The sequence below is a fragment of the Atta colombica genome, unplaced genomic scaffold (genome assembly GCF_001594045.1).
Source record: "Atta colombica isolate Treedump-2 unplaced genomic scaffold, Acol1.0 scaffold38, whole genome shotgun sequence".
In the NCBI taxonomy this organism is placed as follows: domain Eukaryota; kingdom Metazoa; phylum Arthropoda; class Insecta; order Hymenoptera; family Formicidae; genus Atta; species Atta colombica.
Window position 1 is genome coordinate 4,596,119 of NW_017259490.1, and position 13,251 is coordinate 4,609,369.

A 13,251-nucleotide genomic window follows, 5' to 3' on the forward strand; every position below is an offset into this window, starting at 1 on the left:
GTGTGTGTGTGTGTATGTGTGTATATATATTAGATCTTCTAATGTGAATGCATTTAATTAGAGAACTATAAGAAAGAGCATCATTTCCATTCTTAAGAACATTTTATGAACATAAATTTAAAAATAATCGTACTTCAATACTAAAAATCATTTTATATGCAAAATATCAAATTGCAATTAAGAAAATTCCTTTCATCATTGCTATTCTCATCTCGTAAATCTCGAAACCTCAAAAATTTAACATTTAAAATTCTGAACGAGTTGAATTATTTTATTATCACAGTCAGAATTATTAATAATTGTTAATATTAAAAGTTTCTAATTTAGACTTAGGTTTTAAATAATTAATAGAAATAATACTTCCATTGAAAGGCTGCAAATGGGATTGTTCAAAGCGGAACAATAAATCCTTTCATGATGAGTATATTAGATATTATTTCCAATACTTTAATATGAGATGTGCATTAATGTTATTATCTTAAATACCTTTATTTTATAGAGAGGACGCGGAGTCTTCTCCAAGAGTGTTTTTTTTTTCAATTGATTGCTCCAATTAGATGAATTCTCTAATTAAGCCTTTGAACGTTTCAAAAGCCACGCAACGATAATAGAGACGGAATTTCATGTAATTGAAGTAAACTGTAGTTTTGAATCTCACGTAACACTTTTTTAATTATTTGTTATTTGGTGAAATTGGAAACGTTCCATTCCATTATAGTCACGACAAGCTAAAAGCCGCTAATGAACAAGAATCGCGACAAAAATGAACTTACCGTTTTTCTTGAGGACGTAAGAGTATTGGTCTTAGCCGACCAATCGGACTCGCCGAGTATATTGTTGGATTCGGCACAGCGGCGAATCCTCCTCGCGAGAGACACCGTCGCCAACTAAGAGAGGCTGAGGCTGAGGCCCTAATCTACGGCTTACGGTCGCTATATGTGCTAATCGCGTCATCTCGTCTCTTTGGCTCTATTTAGCTCTCATCTCTCCTGTCTCCTCGCCGCGTATATATATCGCCCACTCACTCTAAGTTTGACCAACTGGCCGTCCACGTCCGCTTTCATTTGCACGAACTTTAGTGGCGCTCATTGTCGACAAAGTTTCTCGATCAAAAAGAGAGATCTTCGTATTTTAATATAAGTTAATCGAAATATCTAATAAATAGTCTAAATATACATGTCTAAATATATATGTCTAGTCTACATGATGATGTTGAAGTTTATTATTTATTGTGAACGTTCTAGCATGGAGAGTGAAAGCTTGGGTCATCGTTTCCAATTAAACATTAAATTGACTTGTTCATTATGACAATATTCTTATGAAATATATTTACAATAATTATTTAGATTATCAGTATTAAATGATTTAACAAATCACAGTGTTTATACATATTTAACAATATAATTAAACAATGTTTATACATATTTAATTAATGATTTTTAATTATAACATATATTTGAAGGAGGTGAAGAGATATTTGCTTTGTAAATTAGGGAATGGTCGTAACAAAATCTCTATCAAGTAGCTCAGGGCCTCTAGGCCCGGTCCACTGGTCCATATCCCACGCTGCAATAAGGGATGAAGAAGGGATGCGGATCGGCCGTTAGCTCGGTCCTAGCGAGAGAGGTCCGAATCGCGTGGGGTGCGGCGAAACTAGAGAAGAGCACAGCTATCGATCGATATGTGGATAGCGACGCCTGTGCAGTGAGCGAGCCCGAGCCACGATCGACAACCGTAGAGCCCAGGGGAAACAATCGTGTCGTCTCTTTGACGTAACTCGACGCGCTCGACGCGTGTGAGAACGGCGAGTGTGGACAGTGGTTGTTGTTCCCTTTCATGTGCTCCCGCTGGCGATTCCGTGGCTTGCCATATCTGTCTCGCGTTCCTGGTTGACGGTCTTCTCCTTTGAGTGACTCTGTTGGAGCCACGCAGCCGGCTGACAGATTCGCCGTTCACGACGGCGGAATCCTCGACACGGCGAAACGCGTCGTCATGTGGCTGACAGTGCGAGATACATTAAGTGCGCTGAGAATCGTGAATATTCGTGCGTATTTATAGAACTGCGCCGGTCCTTCACTTTTGTTATCGGAGCCTGCCATCGCTGACGATGAGTTTACAGCGACGCTTTAATAATCACGATGAAAATCAACTCCGAAAAGAAAGCGCGATTCTAGCGCAGTTGATATAAACTGGCTGAACGCACATATTATCTGTAGTCGCATTTAATTAGCGCAGTTCGTGACGTGTAGTCGCGCTAATATAACAGTTTAGTTTATGACCATGTCTAGTCTACAGGAAACCTGCGAAGGCAAGTAAAGTAGAACATAGTTACTCATATATTTTTTATTAATGAGGATAAGTTTGCAGAAAAACAGTACAATGAAGAGATTAATTTTTAAATAGAATCAGAAGTTTGAAAAGCGTAAAATAATTAAATTGTAATGTTGAATTAAAAATATTGAAGAATATAAATTTTATTTTTAATATTGTTCATATTTATGGAAAGTATATTTAAACTGGAATAATTTAAATAGTTAAAATGAAGAGTTTCTTATGATTTTTATTAGAAATATAACACATTTCATTTGAAAAAAAAAGCATCAAAATGTTCTCAATCTTCTAACTTTGCCATACTGTTAAGAAAAATATTTTTTTATATATTATTCTTTTTTTATATAATATTCTTTTAGATTTTTAATACATATATCAATGGCTGCCAACTTTCTATTAAGTATTCTTTGTCAAAGTATTTTTTGTCAAAGAATGTTAGAGAGAGATTTGATTAATTAAAAAATATATGGCTTTAATTTATTCGATTTGCGCTGGATGACATGTATGACACACTAAATGGCCGAGAAAGTCAATATCTGGCTGATGAAGGCATCGAAATATCAATCTTAGGAAAAGTTCTTGAACTTTGACTTCAGAATATAATATATAATTATCGATTACGTAGCTATGTCCATATATCATTTGAACGATACTTCACTTTTAGCTGACTTCAGCTTAGAAATTGCTTTTTTCTGCAATACAGAAAGGAGAATAAAAAGTTAACTCAGGTTATAGTTAATCGATTCTGAGATAGAAATAGAAATAGATAGGCAGAAAGAGTGGGAGAGAAAGATGATAGGGAAAAGGGGAAAAATAATTTAATATTAAATTTCATATTTTATATATTTATCATTGAATTAAATGTTAGAAATTTTTAGAACTTTCTTAACGTGTTACATGAAACATTAATTTTAAAAACACTACAACAGTTCTTTAAAAAATTAAAAATATATGTTAATTGTCCTTTAAAAAAATTCCGAACAAAAGTTATTATTATACTTTCTCAATATTAAATATTTTAATTACAATTTGAAAATCATTTCACAAAGAGTCTGTTTGATTTTACGTAATAAGTTTATTTTAATTACATTGCGCGTTAAAAATACACTTTGTAGAAAACAAAGAAGTAATCATTTGGAGTAATCGTTTGTTTGAAAATGTCTGTTTCATATTTTGTTTTAAAAAATTAAAATTTTAATATTAAAAGATTTAAATATGTTGATACTTTTATTAAATAATATTTTGATTTTGAAAAGAGTTACTTATTAGTAAACAATTAATTAACAGTAACATAACGTCATATTTTATATGTTATAAATTTTATACTCGACAATATAATTATTACGTTCAACGTGTATTATATTACATATATATTGTTGAGAGGAAAATTATAATATTGATAAAATTATAAATGTGATGTAATCAATATTACTGCTAATTAGTATCCGGATTAGCAGTATTTTGTATCGGTATTAAATGTGCTTTTCGCTTTCTCGCATATCACACATCATAGGCGTATACATTACAAGACAGACTATACTTTACCACGCCCACGTGGTGACGGCGTGCAAAGCGTTTAGCACCTTACCTGCACATTCCAGCTCTATAGATTGGATCAAGGACTTGCGATTAGATAATAGTTTCTCCATCTTCATACTAATCTGCGATATGTGATATCGTATGTGATTTACAATGTCTATTAACATTCTAGTCTTACCATAATTATCTTTTTAGACTATAAATAAATTTGTTTTTATACTACATACTTCATAAAATAAAGTTATAATAATAGTATACTGATGTTCTACAAAAACTATATATTTTTAAACTTTTGTTTGGTCACTGCATATTAAATTATGATGTGGAAGCGAGAAGTTATAATTTATATTTAGCATAGCTAAGTTTTATATTGCATGTGTCAGATCTAATTGGATGGAATAAACTTGCCAATACGTACCAATAATTTTCTTTTTAGTCCGTGAATTAATAAATATTTTAAAAAAAGAAATCTTCGTATATACATGTCTCTAAAAATGGTTACAGACTTTAAGGGCATATTAATAATTAATTATTTCTGAATAAGAAAAAATAAGTCAAAAAGTCCTAATAAAACATATAGATGCGAAAATGAACGGAATCAAGATATCTCTTAATCTTTTTTACAAACTTTAGACCGATTTTTGAATAAATTTTTAAGGAGCAACTTAAATTAGTATAAAGTTGTGCCTTGTCCAAAAAGTAAGTTTGTTAGATTTGGCCGAATTCATATTATGTCTAATTTCGATGTTTTATTCTTTAAAGGAAGATCAAGAGTCTCTTGGCAATCGTTCGTTTTTGGATTTATATTTATTAGGACTTATTAGGACTTTTTAATTTATTTTTTATTGTTTTATATGCCTTTAAAATCTCTTTTTTGGAGATATTTTGTATATATAAAATCTATTCTATCATATGCAAAAAAGTTATTTGTTTTTATTTGTGTATAATATCAGAAAACAATTAATAAACGAATTTCTTCTTTATAATCAAATATGGCTGCCATAATAAAACGGAAGTTTTATATTTAAGTGCTTCTCCAGAAAATTTCTATTTAATAATTCTTATCCTAATTGTGCTGTATCGCTAAGCTATCTTTTCTGTGTATTACATACAGTTGTTACTCTGGAAACGAAGAAGAAACGTTGGACGTTCAGCATGACGTAAACCAGTTACAGCTACCGCGGAAGAAACTAAAACGACCGAGAAAAAGCATCGGGAGACAAAAAAAAGAGATAAATAGATAGAGAAACGGACATCAAGTGTGAACAAGTGTAAAATGTCCGAAAACGAAACAAAATCGGCTTCACCGATACCCACGGTTATGTGCGCGCAATGTTGTAGTAGCAATGACGGCGGTGGTGACAGTGGCGGTGGCGGCGGAAGTGGAGGTAGTGGTCTGTCGACCACACAATGTCCGGCCCTGCAGGTCACCTCACGGATGCTGCGCTCACCGAGTCATGAGAGCGTCACCACCGACCTGTCACTCTTCAGCGTGTCATCGATCGCAAGCGATCTGCGCAGCGCCAACAGGTTGGTTACTTTCAAATCCTACAGCGATGCGCAACTCACCGGACGGGGGCCCTCACCGAAACCAGATTCTCGACAGATTCAGGGCAACAGGTTCGTAAAACAATAGCTATGGTGCTGAAGAGATAGCTGAAGAGCAACTGTTTCACTCTTGACTTAGTATTTATTTATTATGCATTTTATGTTAGGCCGGCAGACATTCCAGAGATTTTATGGTTTGAGGAAGAGAACGAACTAATTCGCAGCTGCGGTGTTCTGTCGTCAGCATTGGGATTGCGTAAGAGTTTTAGTACGAGTGATGTGTCGCAGCTTCCTAGCCCAGACGCAGCTGGAGCCGGTGGCCTACGAACGGCAGTATCCGCTTTAGCTCTCGACACTGCCCAGCGCAATACTCTGCTGCTGGAACATGCCAGACTCGATCATGCCTCGAGGTCCTGTAGCACTTGGGTTGCCGTGGGTGAACCCGTGGCCAGTACGTCCCAGCTTCCTAGCCCGCATGGAGGAACCGCGCAAGAACAGCAGCCTCAACAACAACAGCAGCAGCAGTCGCAGTCGCAGCAGCTCCAATCGCAGCAGCAATCTTCATCAAACGCTCAATCGGTGCCACAATTACCACCACAACCACCGGCACCGCCACCACCACCTGTGCCCTTCACTGGAGCGGATCTCGTGAGGTCCGTCAATAAGAAAGTCAGACAGAACTACATACGCCGAAGGTTAGTAATTGATAAAGAAAATCTTTTTTTTTCTCTTGGTTCAAAATTCATGAATTTTTTTTTATACAACTTTTTGGAACAAAAAAAGACGGAACGTTTGTACTTGTCTTCTGACAATTTAGTTTTAATTCTTTTATCTAGAATAAGTTGTATATTTGTTATTCTTATATTTATATTTGGCTTTGTCTAAGAAGGAAATATACATAAGTGTATAATATCATCTTTCCTAATTTTGAGTTTTGTGTGCTTTATAATATAAATCAAGATAAGAAACATATATCTTTTTACAAATATTCTTAGAGTGAGAAATGCTTCTTTGGAAAGGATAACTTTCATCTAAATTTTATCAAAATTAGAACGAGACATTTATGTACATTTTCTTGTAATTGAAGTGAATGTAACTAAAAACACCTTAAAGTTATTAAGTCACACCGTTTCAGGTTTCAATACAAAAAATATGCAGAAATAGAGTGTTTTATTCATGTTCCATTAGGTTATTGACCACGTACCGCGCTTTGGAGCGCCTTTCGCAGAGTGAATTTAATCTAGATCAGTTAGAAGCTGCGGCTACCGCGGCACAGAGCTCTCATGGTACCACTTTGCTGGTGCCCGGAACAGCCGCCGGAGTTCCTGGTGCTTCCTTGATTGGGCGAAAGGAGCGAAATCATGCGTTGACCATACGGGACGTTGAGAGAGAACGTGGAAATCAGCTGTCCAAGTATGAAAGGAACATGATGATCTTCAATTGGCTTCACACTTTGGACGACAGTGCGGTCGTAGATAGCGTCGAATAAGGGACAAGGAAACTTCTCCAATATCTACCGCAACTCCGACAACGTACGACCTATCGTGCCTAAGTCTCTTCCTCTTCGATATTCCTTTATCGAGGACGCTTCGTTCTTCGACACTATATTGCTGCACCTCGGAGAATAATACGTAAGACTTCTTTACTGTTAACTATATTGAGTTATGACATCTACAAAAAAATATAAATTACCATCTTTCTCTTGCACTATTCAATAATATAAATTACTTTTTTTTCAAATACCTTACTTTCATTCGATAAAATAAAAAAATGTATAAAATTCCCCATTTAGTCCTCCATAAACTTTTACTAATAATGCCAGATATATTCAGGTTAATCTCTGCTGAATTCAAAAGTTAGATGTTATTTATTTTATCCTTCTCTCGTGGTTTAGATATTATGAGATGCATTTTACGCAATCAGGAAAAAGATGGATTGACATTCATCAGAGATAAAATGTGTATTCGTCAGGCGAAAATTAATAAGTGATTATGTAATTTAATCTTACCTATTACGTTAACGAACGTTATCCTATTTTAACAAAGTAGGTCTCATTATTAAGATTTACGACTATCTATTCATAAATTGAAAAGAGAACCTGGCATTTAAACTTATTTTATTGAATACAGATAGCATATATAAAAAGACTAATTTATTCTGATGTACATTGTGCGAGAATAATCGCTTCTATGAATGTGATGTATAGTGTTATTTCATATCATAAGCGCAATCTCTCGCATCTGATGTCATAATCCAATATAGTACAATAATGAATCAGAAGAAGCTATGAGCTAAAATAACTATCGCAAGACATCCGTCCCTCCTCGTCCAGTGACACCGATTGATGTCGCTTTAACGAGTGTATCCGAAGCATTTCGCATAAAGCGAAAATCCGTTTTATGGGCTACAAAAAGCATATATGCATGCAAAATATGGGCCTTATAGCGAATTCGGTCGCTTGATTATTTCATACTGATGCGCACTAAAGGCACCTAAAAATCTAATAAAGAAACATATACATAAATATCTGATATAGATCAAAATAAGAGATATGTACTCTTTCATAAGTACTTTTATGCATGTTAAGAGGATGTAACATTCCCTTGAAAAAGTTTGATTTTTATGTGTATATTATTGAAGCAGTAAATGCAAAAAGATGTTTCAAAACAAAAGTTTTGTAATTTTAAAAGCACTTTTTTGAAGATGTATTCAAATTTTTTGAAAATATTATCTCTCAATGAAAATTGGGAAATTGTTATAGCTCTTAACCCATACAATACGGAAGTTTGATGCAATATTGCAATGTTGGAACAATCTGTGCTGTATAGGAAAATACTCCATCGTTATCATTTTTGGAAATTAAAACATGTTTAGACGAATTAAAGCTTATTTAAAGAAAAATTCAACTATATATAAAGAATTCTAAAATATTTAGAAATGATAGTGAATGATGAGACACTCATATGTTTTTTTGTAAGTACAAAAATATAACGTAATGTATTTTGGTCGATAAAATATCCAATATATCATTGTGTTTAGTAGAAATTATTTCTATATGTTGGTTATTTCATCGGTTAAAATGCTAATGTTCTGCCGTTGCATCATATATCTCAAATACAACAGCCTTTATAGTGCATTAATGTGGAATAGTGAAGACAACTAAATTGGTTATTAGATACAAATTGAAAAATCGACTTGGAAATATCCCTAAATATATGAATGAAGCGTATACGTTTGTACGTATATTTTTCGCATTTTAATGATCAGCTGATTATAGAAATCATTTATTTAGATTTTTTCCAATAATTTATTGATTAAAGACATAATTTTTAAGATTAGAAATATTTCTACAATGACACAGTTATAATATTCTGTATGAGATTTTATGAACTTTTTTCGTAGAACTCCTTTACAAATCAGTATTCGCAAATTCAGTTTGCCAAGAGATATTTAATAGTATGAACTTAAACACTAATTTTAATAAACATTTAATAATTTTAATAATCAATAATTTAAAATAATTTAATAGTTAATTAAATTCATAGTTTATAGCATTGAAAACCAACGTAGAAATGAGAATGTATACATCTTGTGTTAAATATTTAGACACATATCGATAAGAAATTTTTAATCAACGGAATGTAAATGTATCGAGAGATACCAAACTGTTGATTAGATCGACAAAATTTTAACAATAATTGTAGACTGCGAATCTTACGACGTTTTACAATTTGCAATTAGCATGGATATTCAAAATGGAAAATGATATTGTGTGTAAAGATTAATGATGCGAGACGCAATCCAGAGAACTCTACTTGTGAAATATAAACGATGATACGCATGATTTAGCGTATCTACTAGGATTTTTGTGATTGTATATTCGGTATGGAGAATTAAAGGCGTCTGAAATTTCGTTAATTCTAAACGATATATGAAAAACTTGTTGGTGCCAGGATAAAATGTTATTCGGAATACATGCCTAAAAATATTTAATTCTATGCGTGTTCCTTATGAAAGTCTTAATTGTCCAGTGTAAACAGAAAATCCGGAACAATTATACTTTCTGCCTGACTGAATGATAGATCACATCAGTATTATGCGTTGCGATCAGAGAGATACCAAAGTGTTTTTGGAATAGTAAATGGATGTGTGATCACAATTAATGTGCTTTTATGTATATTAAATGTTTTCCCTCTTCCAAATGTAATATTCGCTGACATCGTGATATTATCTGATGCAGAGTAATGAAACAAATATAAGATTTATTAAATATTCTATATCTATGTATGCATAGACCTTATCTTTATAATTAAATATAAGATATATGGAAGCAAGAAAAAAGTAAGTAAGGAAATTGCGATTGTCGGAGAAAAGAAGAAAAGAATTCAAGTATTCCAACTTTATGATATAATTTTTTACTAAATGCCTAGAATGTGAAAAATCATATTACTGATAACCATTCACTTTAAAAATTCACTTTCAAAGTTTAAATATTAATTTAAATTTTTAAATATATAAAAAACCTATATCTATTATTCTTTATCAATTTTTAATAGAATTCTTATATAAATTCAATTATTATTATAATGGAAACTATAATTCATTAATAAAAAGAAAAAAAAACAATTTAGGAAATTCGTTTTTCATCTGGGCTACGTTTATTTTTATTAATAGAATAGACAAAGATAGCTACAAAGATGATCGATTATAGAAATTTAAATAGTCAATTTTCAATAAAATATATTTTCTAAGTACAGTACAAATTTAGCAAAAAAGCAAATTAACTTGTATAAATAATCAGTTTTTAGAACATAATTATTACAACATATACTTCTCAAGCTTTCAATATATTAATTAAGCAAATATTTTTTACATTGCAGCCCACTTTTAGCAATCTAATTTGCAACGGAATTCTGTTTATAATTTAAAATTTTACACATATCTTACAAATATATTGAACTTTTAAAAAAATCATAATATACATATGTAGAAAATACATATTCAAATACACACACACACACACACACACACACACACACACACACACAAATGTATAGCAAATAAAATTAAAATATAATATTCTATTCTGCGTTCTACGAGTTATATGTTGTCTATAATCGCGGGCTTACAAAAATATATTTTTAGTGAATGTAACCAAAATGCTTACATATAGCATTAGATCTCTTTAATCTTATTTATCTAGTAGGCAGAGTAGGTTTCATTATCTTTAATGTAAATTAAACGGTCATGTTCAGAAATGTGCCTTCATACACGCACGCGAAAAAGAAAAATTAAAATTTCTATAAATTTTAATTTTTATAAAAGGATAATAATCGCATTTAAAAAATTACATTTAAATAAATGTCTGGCTTTTTCACAGCTTTTCAAGAAGATATCCTTTTCTAAATTTGAGATTATTTTGGATCTATAAAAAAATCTTACTTTTATTTACAACTTTCTTTTCAAAATAATGTCAGAAATAATTTAAAATAAAATATTTCTTTATGCATACATATAAATGCATACTCATGTGAATAATATTATTCTTTGGTTATTTAAATCCAAATTTAAAGGTAATAACACAATAAACGAAATAAATGGATAAAAATGGATAAGAAAGTATTTCATTGGTGAAAACGCTTTAATGAACAAGTGGAATAATAAACAATGCATAGTGATGCAGTTGATACTCAAAAATTACAATAATATTTTCAGATATATTTTATAGCAGACCTTGTCTTTTGAGATCTTCGTATGTTTTACGATTGACTACATTGCCAAGCGAATCTTCAAATTCTTCTTCCTGTTCTGGTTGCCAACGCTCAGCTTGTTTCTGCGCTTTCAGTTTTTCCCACAAAGCAAGAGCGTCTTCAATCTGAGTGACATTAGCAAAGTGCGCTGTATTCGGAATGCCAAGACAACGCATGCCATGTGCATGTCTCCATTCCGCAAAATGTCTTTGGAATGCTTTCGGACCTTTATACGTAAAATTTCCACAAATCTCACAGTTGTAACTGATATTTAAGCCATGCAGCTTGTACAACCAGTAAGGTATAGGCTTTCCGTCCCAACCCAATGGTAAATTCTTTGGATTGTATGGAACCTCGTTGTCATCTTCTTCTTCTGATTCGCTTGCACTTGCTTCTGCATCAGAATCTCCCCTTTCACCCTCGGTTCTCGCTTGTTTCCTTTGTACATTTTCTTTCGTAGCCACTCGTTGACTGGATACTAATTCAGCGAGCTTATATACGTGAGCCTCAAACCGTGCAATTTCCTTTTGCTTCTCGGAATCTTTGCCTTTAGCTGATTTTCCCTTTCTATTCTTGGCTAACAGATTGGGATCTAAGGAGGCTTCACCTTTTGTGCTGAAAAGTCTTTGCGCCCGTTCCTCCAGAGTACCTCCACATTTGAGTCCTAGTGCCATCAAAGCTGATTTTAATCTATCCAAACCAAGAGACGCTAGTTCTTCCCAAGATGAAAATGCAGACAGTTCCAAATGTGCTCCAACATGAGCCAGAGCACTTCCAGTTTCTTTAGGCCAACCAGGAAAAGTATTCTTCTCCCACTGAATTTGAAAATCCTTATTAGCTTCTTCAATCTCTGTACTTATGTCAAGCAGAGGTCTGACTCTGTTCAGATAATCTGTCAGATATCCTAACAGGGTCTCGACATATCTCTGATACTCTGCATTCTTTCTTTCTCTAGGAATATCGAATAAGTGATCAAAAGTCGACAAGTAAGTTATATAATCTATTTTTTCTATCCCTTTAAGATTAATATATTTTTGATAACACTCGTGAAGATCAAGATATTTTCCATAACCTTCTTCATCTGTAAACTCGACGAGATTGGACAATTCTTCAGTTGGATTTTCTCTCATCTTAGCTAATTCCTCAAATTCAACGGACATAGGAACACTAATCTCATTAGGATGTCGTCGATAGAATTCTTTTATTGACTTCAAACGTGAGTAAAATTCTGAGAATTCATTTGGACCGGAGAGTGCTTGAACCTAAAATAATAAACGAGGAATTGGAACTTATTTTTCGACTCATGAATCGACAGTCGTTAGAAAGGTTAGAAATCATTAAAATTAAAGATTTTAATTTTTTCTATATATATAAACTGTAATATTTAAAATCTTAACCAACGTACTTCTTCTTTTCTCTGTCCATCCTTATCTTCATACAAGTCTTGCAAATGCATTGTACTATCCATAAACTGATCCAGTAACATCTTCAAACGATGTTCCGAATTGATGTTCTCACGATGTCCCGCCTTTTTATGCAACATCTCTTTCACCATCGCGTCCATTAACCGCTCTCTTTCTTCATGATATCGTCGTTGTTGCTCCAATATTGTTTCCATTTCTATTTTTAAATTCAATTCACTTTGATTCAAAACACTCAAGAGCACAATAAAATCAAACCGGATTCTCTCAACAATAGTGCGACTCGAATAAAACATCCATGTTGAAAGTGTTTCGTTGATGATGGCGACATCTGAGCAGATTTTCAAAATATGAACTATATGATGTTACTTACTGGGCAATACAGATTCTTACGTGTATGAATTTATTATATCAATATTATTATACATCCATATAAATTTTATTATACATATAAAAGAAACACAATTAAAAAATATATTAAACAAAAAATTTTTTAAGACCGTAAATGTGAATACACGATGTGTATTAGAACGGGAAAATATATATATATATTAAATGTAGTAAAAAGAAATCCATTATTTTTGCATGAAATTGAATGGAAAAATAAATGGATTTCTTTTTACTACACTTAATATATACATATATATATATATATATATAAG

The 13,251-nt window shown here is 32.6% G+C and overlaps 3 protein-coding genes across 6 annotated transcripts in view; 1 reads left to right on the top strand and 2 right to left on the bottom strand.

Annotated features, from left to right (window-relative positions):
• The window catches only part of LOC108691016 (janus kinase and microtubule-interacting protein 3), a 19,954-nt gene extending 19,042 nt beyond the window's left edge, over positions 1–912 (bottom strand). For all 4 annotated transcript variants that reach the window (XM_018198624.1, XM_018198625.1, XM_018198626.1 and 1 more), the window contains exon 1: positions 774–912. The gene's annotated coding sequence lies outside the window, so the exon portion shown is untranslated. The remainder of the gene's footprint in view (positions 1–773) is intronic.
• A 4,080-nt stretch (positions 913–4,992) lies between these two features.
• On the top strand, positions 4,993–7,092 carry LOC108690935. The gene is made up of 3 exons (XM_018198489.1): positions 4,993–5,490; positions 5,586–6,113; positions 6,607–7,092. Exons 1-3 carry the CDS (start codon positions 5,147–5,149, stop codon positions 6,905–6,907), a joined length of 1,173 nt encoding a protein of 390 aa, XP_018053978.1. The 5' UTR covers positions 4,993–5,146; the 3' UTR covers positions 6,908–7,092.
• Positions 7,093–11,140: 4,048 nt separating this feature from the next.
• Positions 11,141–12,884, bottom strand: LOC108690923 (splicing factor 3A subunit 3). The gene is made up of 2 exons (XM_018198475.1): positions 12,574–12,884; positions 11,141–12,430 (listed from the first exon to the last, which is right to left on the bottom strand). The coding sequence occupies exons 1-2, from the start codon at positions 12,784–12,786 to the stop codon at positions 11,141–11,143; spliced, it is 1,503 nt and encodes a 500-aa protein (XP_018053964.1). The 5' UTR covers positions 12,787–12,884.
• Between the last annotated feature and the right edge of the window lie 367 nt (positions 12,885–13,251).

Coding starts and splice junctions, on each gene's coding strand:
- LOC108690935 (XM_018198489.1), top strand. CDS start 5,147: ATGTCCGAAAACGAAACAAAATCGGCTTCACCGATACCCACGGTTATG. Junction 5,491..5,585: donor CGACAGATTCAGGGCAACAG/GTTCGTAAAACA, acceptor ATTTTATGTTAG/GCCGGCAGACATTCCAGAGA. Junction 6,114..6,606: donor CAGAACTACATACGCCGAAG/GTTAGTAATTGA, acceptor ATGTTCCATTAG/GTTATTGACCACGTACCGCG.
- LOC108690923 (XM_018198475.1), bottom strand. CDS start 12,786: ATGGAAACAATATTGGAGCAACAACGACGATATCATGAAGAAAGAGAG. Junction 12,431..12,573: donor ATGGACAGAGAAAAGAAGAA/GTACGTTGGTTA, acceptor TTATTATTTTAG/GTTCAAGCACTCTCCGGTCC.